General features: G+C 50.1%; 1 protein-coding gene across 1 annotated transcript in view; it reads left to right on the forward strand.

Moving 5' to 3' along the window:
• GALNS (galactosamine (N-acetyl)-6-sulfatase) overlaps positions 1-8,962 on the forward strand; it is a 42,196-nt gene extending 33,234 nt beyond the window's left edge. Inside the window, exons 13-14 of the mRNA XM_057386658.1 lie at positions 2,897-3,014; positions 5,605-8,962. Coding sequence (XP_057242641.1) covers positions 2,897-3,014; positions 5,605-5,691 — 205 coding nt within the window. The 3' untranslated portion in view covers positions 5,692-8,962. The remainder of the gene's footprint in view (positions 1-2,896; positions 3,015-5,604) is intronic.
• The last annotated feature ends 1,885 nt before the right edge of the window (positions 8,963-10,847 follow it).

Here is a 10,847-nt window from a genome sequence, read left to right on the forward strand (position 1 = left end):
ATCCCCTATATAAAATATATAATTCCCATTTTTTTCCAGGGTGTAAAACATCTGGGAATCCCACTGAAAATGCTCCTGGATTTATTTGGGTGCTGATTTATTTGAGAGTACCTTTATTGATGGCAGAGAATCGCCAGGGTGAAAGCCCCATGAGCGCAGAATGGAATTCAGGTTTCCATGAATCCTCTATATAAAATATATAATTCCCATTTTTTTTCCAGGGTGTAAAACATCTCGAAATCCCACTGAAAATGCTCCTGGATTTGTTGGGGTGCTGATTTATTTGAGGGTGCTTTTAGAGAATCGTGCCCTCCTCGCTGCCCAGGGTGAGAGCCCGAGGAGCGCAGAATGGAATTCAGGTTTCCATGAATCCTCTATATAAAATATATAATTCCCATTTTTTTCCAGGGTGTAAAACATCTCAAAATCCCACTGAAATGCAGGATTTGTTTGTGTGCTGGTTTATTTGAAGGTACCTTTATTGATGGCAGAGAATCACCAGGGTGAGAGCCCCAGGATGGCAGCAGAGTTGGTGTGAGACAAAGCCCGCAGCTCGGAGGGCACTCTGGGGTTAAACCCAGCGCGGTTCCCCGGAGCTGCCGGGGGATGCTGGAGCAGATTGCAGCGGTACAATTAGGGCAAATGAAGGAAACACAGCCCACACCTGTGCCTGGGACCCTGAGCTCCCATCCAGCCCTGATTGCATCTCCAGGGACTTCCCGGAGGTAAAGTGTCAATTAGTGTAATGACCCTGGACTTTGTCCACTCTGCTCTCTCTTTCTGAGCACAGAATAATTTCATGGACGCCGAGGGATCTGTTTGAGGCAGCTCCTCACACAGCAGCTGCTCACCCTCTGCTTGTTGCAGGGCTGTTCCCAGCTCTCCTTTGCTCTAGGGTGAGCTGCAGTAGGAAATGCAGCTCACACACAATGCTCAAACACCTGTACGGAGAAATCCATCCCTTTTTGGAGCAGGGAATGCTGCAAACCTGGCCTGGCAGCCCTGGCCTGTGTGTKCATTCCAGGGACTGCAGGTAGGAGAGATTCCCAGCTCCCTTAAAACTCAGACTGATTACCATGAGGTAATTAGCCCCGTTTTACATGCAAATTCCAGGCACTCTTGCAGATTTTGTCTCAAAATGCACTTTAACTCCTGTGCAGTCAGTAAATACTTCACAAATCCATGGATGTGGGATTTGGGGGTATTGTGGAGCTGAACAGGAATATCTGAGAAAAAGCTGAGTTTATCAGAGCCAGGAATCTCCATGGAGCCAAGGCAGGAAAACCAACCCCTGTGGAAAGGGGATCTCCATGGGGTCAGGAAAAGAAAACTGAAATCCWTGGRGWGYGGGGTTAGATGGGATAATGGGAAAWTGGGATATTGGGAAGGAATTYSTTCCTGTGAGRRTGRRSAGGCCCTGGCACAKGGTGCCCAGAGCACCTGGCAGTGYCCAAGGCCAGGCTGGAYRGGGCTTGGARCAKCCTGGGATGGTGRAATTTGTCYCTRCCCATGGCAGAGKGTTGAGCTGGATGAGATTTAAACCCCCTCTGACCCAAACCATTGCAGCGTTGTCCAATTCTGTGAAATTTAGGAGCTCCTCAGGATACTCTGGATTTCAGGGTGGTCTGCCAGCTCTCTCCTGCTGCCTGTGAGAGCAGCAGCTCCATTTGCTCCAGCTCCTCATCCCACGTTCCCTTCCGGCTCTCTATCAGCACAGCTCAGGCCCAGCCCCACAATCAGCCTCTCCCTGGCTGCCTGCCRAGCTGGGATATTTATAGGGTTTACTGGAAACTCTTGGCACATTGCTGGCCTTCGAAATGTGATTGTTTTGCAAAGAAGGAAATTAGCTGGAGAGTGGGGCTGGTGGCCAGCTTGGCCTGGGAGCACAGGGAGCCCGAGGTCAGGACTCAGCTGCATTGTTTCTTTTATCTTCAGAAGGAATTTGCCGCTCTCTGCAGGGTTTTTGGTGTTTTTTTTTTTAAAAATGATTCTTAATGTGATGGACAAAGTGAGATCATTGTTAGGAATCCTGCATTTTAGTAATTCTGGAGGTGTTAGAGAAGTGCACCCTGAGCCACTGCAACCAGTACCTGCTGGAGGAAACGGGTGGATCCGAATCTGGTGATTTATAACCACATTTCAGGCACGGCAGATGGGTCCCAGCTTGGAATAATCAGGCTGTAGTGGAAGAATGTGGATGGGGCAGAACCTCGGGATGTTGTGGAATGGGGAGGTATTCTTGTCTTGGACAAGGCCCTTCTATTCTTCTCCTTTCTGTTTGCATAATTTTAGTTCATTTCCTTGGTGACTGTGGAGTTGAACTGGCCCAGGGTTGTGTTTGAAACCCTTCCTGAGAACGCTCTTRTWAAACAAAATATTGACATTCCCTSTGCTTGCCTACAACAAACGCCTCCRCCCGGGGCAGGTGTKCCAGGAGAACATTGGAAYGGGGTGGGATGAGTGTGGGGAGCTGGGGGACCTCAGGTGGGACCTGCTGGAAGGGTGGTCTTGGGACAGTTCTGGAAAAATGTTTGTTTGGTGTCTGGGAAGTTTCCGGGATAATTATTGAAGGGACAGCTCCTGGACAGCCCAGAAATGCACTTTTGTTTGCTAAGATTAGAAATCCACGTGAGCTCGCAGCAGATCTGTACCACGAGGAGACATTTGGGGCCTCTGGAGCAGCAGTTTGAGCTGATCTGAAATGCCAGGATCAGGGCATTTCTGGGGAGGATGAGCAGAGCACCTGCACCTTGCCAGCCTGGATTCATTCCCTTCAGGGCAGGGTGTTTGCACATCTCCTCCCTCCTCATGGCCCAGGGACAATCCTCTGGCCCATCCTGGTGATGTGGGTCCCAAATAAAGTCCCAGCAGTAACGCTCTTCTCTCCCCATTGCAGTTTTGCCAGTGAGGAATACCAGCGAGCCATGGGGACAATCTCAGCACTGCTGCAGCAGCACAAGGACACCCTGGTGCCAGGCCAGCCCCAGCTGAACGTGTGTGACCGGGCAGTCATGGTGAGACACGCTGGAATCCTTGCATTCAAATGGAGTTTGGCAAAGTTTCATGAAATGTCACTGCTGGGAAGGGATGGAGAAGGGATGGAGAAGGGATGGAGGAGCGATGCACGGGCACCTGTGGTTTCCTTCCTCAGAGACAGGGCAGAGCCTTCTCCTTTCTAATCCCCTGCTGCAGTTCTCAAAATCACACAGTCATGAATTCTGGGATGCTCTGGGTGGGAAGGGACCTTAAAACTCATCCAGCCCTACCCCCTGCCATGGGCAGGGTCACCTTCCACTGTCCCAGGGTGCTCCAAACCCTGTCCAGTTCATCCTTGGGCACTGCCAGAGATCCAGGGGCAGCCACAGCTGCTCTGGGCACCCTGTGCCAGGGCSTCCCCACCCTCACAGGGAASAATTCCTTCCCAAAATCCATCTAACCCTGCCCTCTTTCGTTTAATTCCTCAAAGGGACACTGCCTCTTTTTCAATGATGTATCTTTGGTCTTGCTCTATCTCCTCCAATCCCAAATTTTCCAAAGTATTTACAACTTGAAACATTTTCAGTCCTGTTTTCTCTTTCGAGTCTCCTGTTGGAAAGTTACAGTTTGGCTTCCCTGTCAAACACTGCTTGGTTTGTTGAGAACCTGGGAGAGAAACTGGATAATCTGGGGGAGGCTGTCAGTTGACAGGAGGTTGTGTAGTCTGAGGGAATGTGTCTGTGGGCTGACACAGAATAGTAACAGGCAGGATCTTCCTGCTGCAGAAATCATCCTGTGAATCAGTCAGAGCCTGCTGCCTCTGGTCTGTCACCAGCAAAGAACAAAATGTGGAGCTCTGTCCCCTCAGTAACAAGGCAAAGATCTTTCTTAGCTTTGTCCCATCTCTTTATTTTTGGACGTTAAATAGGAAAAAGATTTGAAGGCCCATTGTTTCTGTGTTGTTTTCTTTCCTTATTCAACTTTTCCCTTCATGAACCCTGTTCTGTGCTCCTCTGGGATCTTTGTGATCTCTGTGCTGCCACAGCCCTGCACTGCAAAGGCATTTTGTCCAAAACTGCTTCACAAATTGAAGGCCATCAGAGGCAGAAAGTGAGCTGGGGGATCCTAATCCCAGGAGAAACATTTCAATCCCAGCAGGAAACCTTGGAGAGTTTCCAATCTGTGTACACTGCTCACAGGATCATTCCATGGTCACTACACTAAAATATCAGGCACCAAATTGAGACCAGAAATGAAGAAAAGCAAATCTTTTGGGAGTGATTGTATTGCTGGGGTGAACTGGAGCCCAAATCTGTCTTTGGGGGATGCCTGGCTCAGAGCTGTGGTGTCCCCAGTGCTCCCAGTATRGACCAGCAATGGGACTGGGACTGTGCAACTGCAGCACAAACCATTTTTTGTTCCCTTTTCCCACATTTCATGTGTTCCTTTGGCTCTCAGTTCCTTCTGCAGAGGGGTGGGAATTCTCCAGCCGTGGTTGCACATTTTAAACCTGAGAAACAGATTTAGGGAACAGATTAATTGTTCTGCAGGCCTGAGGATCACTGTTCTTCCAGCACAGCTCCCTCTCTGTCTGCTCCTCTGCACAAATATCTGGTGTCTCACTGCCATCTGTTGTCAGCTCCATGGAATGAAAACCTGCTCCAGTGGTTTTTTTTTTCCTGCAGTTAAGCTTTTCTTTTCCTTAGGAATTTAATTCCAAAAAAATAGAAAAACTGGCAGGGTGAAAATCAGCAAAACTGAAGGCAAGAGGTCAGYGTTGAGCTGGCCTTTAATAGGGGACAGCAGGACATTCCTGTGGATGGACAGACATGAGAGAGGGAGGGACAGACAGTGAGCACAGAAGATTTCTGAAGGCAGAATGGGAATTGTTACCTGCCCTTCCCATGACCACAATCCCTAATTTTAAATGGCAAAACCCCAGTGAAATTTAAGGAGTTTATTTATTGAAATTCCTTCCTCCCTGAATCCCTCTGGAAGCTGAGGGTGGCACTGGATCTCCTTTGTGCTGTCCTTTCTCTGTTGCACACATTGAGGTAGCTCAAGAAACATGGAAACGAGGAAAACAAACAGTTTTGGTGTGCAGGCACTGGAAAAGGTGTCTCAGGAATGCTCTGCTCCATCTGCTCATGGATTCATCCATCAAAATGCTCATTAAAATACCAGCATTCTTATCTCTCTCACACCCTTGGCCTTCTGCTGCCTTCTCCTTCCTCACAAAGTGCTGGAGAATGGGAACTATTCTGGAATCCCAGGAAAATGGGGATGTCACCAAAACCTGACCTGGTTTCTCTGTGCTGCTGCAGGGGAGAGAGGAGGGTCACCATCATCACCATCATCCCAGCAAAGTGCACTGGGAAAGGCCAGGAAGGACTTGAGAGGGAATCCTGAGCTGCAGAGGATTTGTAGCCTCTCTTAGAGCTTTTATTTGAGCAGTGTTTGGAGTGGGGAAGTTTATGAGCCTGGAGGCTTCAGCTCCAAGAAGAGTTTCATTTTTCAAGCAGGACATAAAAGTGTCTTTGTGAGCACCATGAAGAGCTGGTGGGGTGAGAGCTTAGCAGATAGTTGCTGTGAATCATCTTTCTGTCTGCTTTTGTTTGTTTTTAACAGAACTGGTCCCCTCCAGGCTGTGAGAAGCTTGGGAAGTGCCTGAAAGCTCCAGAGTCTGCTCCTCAGAAATGCTCTTGGCCTCACTGAGACCCTCCAGAGGTACCCAGAGAGCCCAGAACAGCCCAGGACATCCCATTTGCAAAGCGTGTGTGCTCCCGTTGGCACTCCTGTTTACACAGGAAGGGTGTGATGTGTGCATGATATCATCCCTTGCTCTTCCAAAAGGGCCAGTGTTTATATTGCTCGTGCTCAGGGTTTAGCCTCTACTCCTCTCTTCTTCCAGTTGTTTCCCTAAATGGTAACTCCAGTGGGGATTGTTTCAGCTCTGAAAGCTCTGGGCACAGCTCTTGGGTCACTTCTGCTCCTTCCCCCCATCCTTCTCACTCGGGTGCCCCAAAAGGAGCCATGGGACAGCTCAGGAAACTCAGAGCTGCCAGAGAGCCCTGCCCAAACTGCCCATGTTTTGTTTGCCTGTAACTTGTTGTTTTAACATTTGCTTTCCATTGTGAACTCTGGACATCAACTTGTTTTTGCTTTCTCCCTAAATTGGTGAGCTCTGGGTGCAAACAGGGGATCCCTCCTGTTCCCAAGGGGTTGGATCTGGGGAGAGCACCCTGACCTCATTCTGTGTGTAGCTGTGAACATTCCCTGGGTTGTGGTTTAGGGTTCAGTATTAGATCAGTGTTACAGCCCCTGCCTGTGCCTGGAAAAGGCCAGAGTGCCAGGACAAGGGGCAATGGATTCCCACTGCCAGAGGGCAGGRTTAGATGGGAYAGTGGGAAGGAATTGTTCCTTGTAGGACTGGTGAGGCCCTGGCACAGGGTGCCCAGAGAAGCTGTGGCTGCCCCTGGATCCCTGGCAGTGCCCAAGGCCAGGCTGGACAGGGCTTTGAGCACCCTGGGAACAGTGGAAGATGTCAGAGTTGGAACTGGGTGATTTTTAAGGTCCCTTCCAACCCAAACCATTGCAGTATTCTGTTGCCTCATTGTTGGTGTGCAGGAGGCTCGTGAGGAGCTGGAGATCAGGTCTTCATGGCGGGGGTTTCTTTAATTTCCAAAAGTCTGAAGCTGTTCCCAGTCACGTTTCCCATCTCATGCTCTGGGCCCAGCCCAGGGCAGGCTCAGAAATGCCCCTTTACATCAGCCCTTAACTCCTGACCCTGTTTGCAGCACAGCTCTCTGAGGAATTCTCCTGGTGCAAACTCTCCCCAGCCTGGGCGTAGCTGTCCTTTAGCCAGAGTTCCTGGGGAGCACAGAGCCTTTGCTCTGTTCACAGGGCAGATTCCTGCTCTGCTTGGAGCCTGCTCCACACCCTTCCCTGTCTGATAAACCTGTCCTGAGCAAAGCCAGGGCTGCAGCTGGAAGGAGCCCTGGGCCTGTTTGGGTTCAGACTGAAAGGGGAATTCATGTCAGATATGGGGAAGGGATTCCTCCCTGTGAGGGTGGGGAGGCCCTGGCACAGAGAAGCTGTGGSTGCCCCTGGATCCCTGGGCAGAGCCTGGAGCACCCTGGAACAGTGGAAGGTGTCCCTGCCRTGRCWGGGGTGGCACTGGTTAATCTTTCAGGTCCCTTCCCACCCAAACCATSCCATGATTCCCCATTAGCCCCAAGAGCGACCCTTGCACCCCTGCAGTGTTTCCCACAGCCCACACGCCCTGTCTGTGCTGCCTTAGGTCAATCCAGGTGCTCTGTACCTGCAAACAGCTCAGCTTCCTCCCCAAGCAAAGCTTGGAGCTGCTGGAGAGCTCTGCTTCGGTGCCAGCAGTGCTCCCACCTGCTCTGAGCTCTGAGCTGCTGTTCCTGCCCTCCCTGTAATCCCAAACACTCCCATTCTCCCCATTCCCACGGTTCATGCTACCTGTACTCCCTCCCTTCCTGGTGATTCCCAGCGTGTCTCACAGGCTGGAGAATCCCATGGGATTGGAGCAAGGACAGCACTGAGTCAGCTCTGTTTCCCCTCCCAAAATCCCAGCCAGCATTTCACAGATCCCTGCACATCTGCAAGTGGCATTTGTTTACAGCCCACATTTCTTCGCTGCTTTAGGATGTTCCCAGTTGTCCTTTGAGTGTGTCCTGGCACTTCCAGCTCATCCATAGCATTGCTCCTTGTTTGGACACAGCTCCAGGCTCGGGAGATGGGGCTGGCACTCCCTTGGAGGGGAGGGGAGGGCTGGGAGCAGCTCTGGGTGGGTCAGCACAGGACACCAGATAAAACCAGTAACTCCCCATGTGCTGGGGCTGCTCTGCCTCTGCTTTAGTGCTTCTCCATGTCCAGAGAAGGGAATGGAGCTGGGGAAGGGTCTGGAACCCCAGGAGAGGCTGAGGGAGCTTGGAAAGGGACTCAGGGGGGACCTTGTGGCTTTGCACAACTCCTGACAGGAGGGGGTCGGGCTCTGTTCCCAGAGAACAGGGACAGGAGGAGAATTGTGCCAGGGGAGGTTTAAATTGAGTATTAGGGAGTTTTCCTCATGGAAAGGGTGGTGGTGGAAGCCCCATCCCTGGAAGTGTTGAAAACCATGAGGGTGTGGCATCGAGGGCATGGTAGAGGTGACCATGGTGGTGGCACTAAGCTGAGGGTTGAACTCGATGATCTCAAAGGTCTTTTCCAACCTTAATGACTTTGATTCCACAATTGTGTGACCCAGAGCTGTCAGAGGAGCTGATTTTGTGTTCACTGCAAAAATCCCACCAGAGGAGGGAGTCCAGGCTGCAGCTGCCTGGAAATCCTGTCAGCCCTCAAACCCAGTGAGGCACCGACACTTTGTGGGGTTTTGTGCTGCTGAGGAAGAGTTCCCACAGGATCAGAGCTGAGCCCTGCCCAGCCCTGGGAGTGCTCTGGTTATCTCCTCCTGTCCCCTGCCTGCTGCTTTCTCCTTTTCTCCTTTTCTCCTTTTCTCCTTTTCTCCTTTTCTCCTTTTCTCCTTTTCTCCTTTTCTCCTTTTCTCCTTTTCTCCTTCACAGCTGTGTTTTGGAAGCTGCTTTGCCCCCGGAATCTGCTTGGGACAAACCACCCTGCCCTGAGCAGCCCCGGGGTTTTGTCACCCTCCCAGCACAGCAAACCCTCCTTTCTCCCTGCAATAATCTCAGGACACAGATCCTGGAGGTCAGCTTGGCACTGGGAAACGAGTTCATGGAGTGTCTGTTTAGAATAAAAGGACACGGAGCAGATAATAAATAATCAGGGTTTAATGTGACAAAGCTTCTGCTAGAAATTTAAATTAGAAGAGTAGTTTTACAGGTGGGAAATAGGAGGAGTTTTAAATCAATGTCTGTCCTAAAAATGTACAGATTTCAAAGTTGTGAGGTGAAGAACTAATGAAGAAAAATAAAATAATTTCTCAGAAAAATGCAGTCTGTGGTTTCACCTGTGAGCCAAGGGAGCACCACCTTGCTGTGGGACACTCCCAGATTGGCCTCCTGGATCATGGGACTGACTTGGGTTAAAAATAACTTGGTTTGTTTTCCCGGAATTATTTTTACCATGGATCAATGTCCTGGCCCACACAGAGCAGTGCAGAGGCTGGGGGGAGCAGGGTGGGGATGGTGCCTGCAGCCCCCCCCCCCGAACCCATTTAGGGCACAAAGTGACCTCATCTGCCCTTAAAAACCATCCTGAGTGCTGTCCTGAACCTTCCCAGTTTGGGAACAGTTTGGAAACTGGGGCAGGAGCGGGGCTGGAGGGATTTCCTGCCCACTCAGGGACCTGCAGCAGCCAAACTGGTCTGGTGGTGGCTTCTCTCCTCCAGCAGAGAGACAGAAATGCCGAAGGAATGCCAGAGTTTAGGGCTCTGATGTTCCTTTCTTTATATTTATTATGCTGAACGCTAAAAGCTTAATATCTTGCCAGGCTAAGAGTCCGAGGAATTTCTTTCTTGCCTTTAATTTGCAATTAGCTGAGCCTCTCAAGCCTCCCTTCTCTGCCCCTGAGGCTCTGTTATCCTCCCACCCTCTGCTAAGAGAAGCTTCCGAAATGGATGGAACAAATAATCGTGGAAAAAAAAAAACTCCGGCTGCATTTCCAGGCTCTGGCTGCAAAAGTGGAGCCTTGGTTTCAAATCCTGCGGCGACAAATGGATTATTTCGGTGGCAAATTGGTCCCTGGGGATGGACAATTTGGGGAGCTGAGCACTGGAACTGGGAAGCAGCAGATCAATTCTGAACACTCAGAGCTGGGGTTAATGCCCTGCAAACTGCTTTGAGTGCAGTGATGAGGGATGACACGGCTCTGCCTGGCCCAGGGGAAGCTTGGGAATGTGGGGTTAAGGGGAAAAAGGGAAAATTTGGACAAGGGAAGTGAGCAAGACTCATGGATTTGCTGGTGAAAACTGAGGGCTGATTTTTTGGGCAGTGACAGTGGGTTTTGACTAAAAGAAGTGGAACTGGTAACTCCAAGAAGGAGGTTGTTGGATTTGGGACAGCACTTCCCATACGTGTCAGCTCCAGCCTTCCCCACACATGGACAGCGTCCCAAAATTCCTGATTTCACATAAAGGATCTCCTGAAGGTTGGACACTCTTGTTTTCCCCAGTGATGAGAGCTTTGAAATAACCCCGTGTGAGAATTGCAGCAGCTGAAGAAAGACCTTCAGAAGGTGAGACCTGAACGGAGTTTGTGGGGGAGGAAGGTTTGGGGTGCTGGAAGGGTTTTTTTTTTGGCTGCAGAGTCGCCAGCAGCTTCTGGAGCACAGCCAGCTGAGAAATCCCTCCCCAGGGATCCTGCCCTTGTCCTCAGCACTGGGAAACTTTTCAAACTAAACACATTTTTATTCTCTGAAGAGTTACTTTGCTTGTTCAGCTTCAGAGTGACTGTTCTGCAGTGAAAATGGCCTGTTTTCCCTTTCTTAGCTGTTAGAATACTTGGAAATCAACTTCTCCTTTTGTTTTCGGGTAGCACTGGATGTTTTTCTATGTTATCAGAAAGCAACATTGTGGTGCCCCTTGAATTAAACTGTCAGGTTTTAAGAACAGCTGTAAGGGAAGAACTGAAATCCCATTTTAGGTTCTTTCTTCCTCTGGAAAATGGTTATTTTAAACACCAAGCCTGTTTTCTTTGTATCCCCTTCCACCGTTTAAAGTTTTGTTGTTGCTCGAAGTCTAGTTGGGATTATATAAATCCTAAATAAAGGTGGATCCGTAGCCAGAAGCTTGCAGTCTTTTAGGAAGGAGAAAAAGCCTCTGCTCTGCCTTCCAGCTTCTGGAGAGAGGCAATCTGGCAGCTCTGCGGGCCTTTGTCCCTCTTGGAGTC

Source organism: Malurus melanocephalus, unplaced genomic scaffold, assembly GCF_030028575.1.
Source record: "Malurus melanocephalus ecotype Western Australia unplaced genomic scaffold, MMel_1.1 scaffold_1025, whole genome shotgun sequence".
NCBI classification, from domain to species: domain Eukaryota; kingdom Metazoa; phylum Chordata; class Aves; order Passeriformes; family Maluridae; genus Malurus; species Malurus melanocephalus.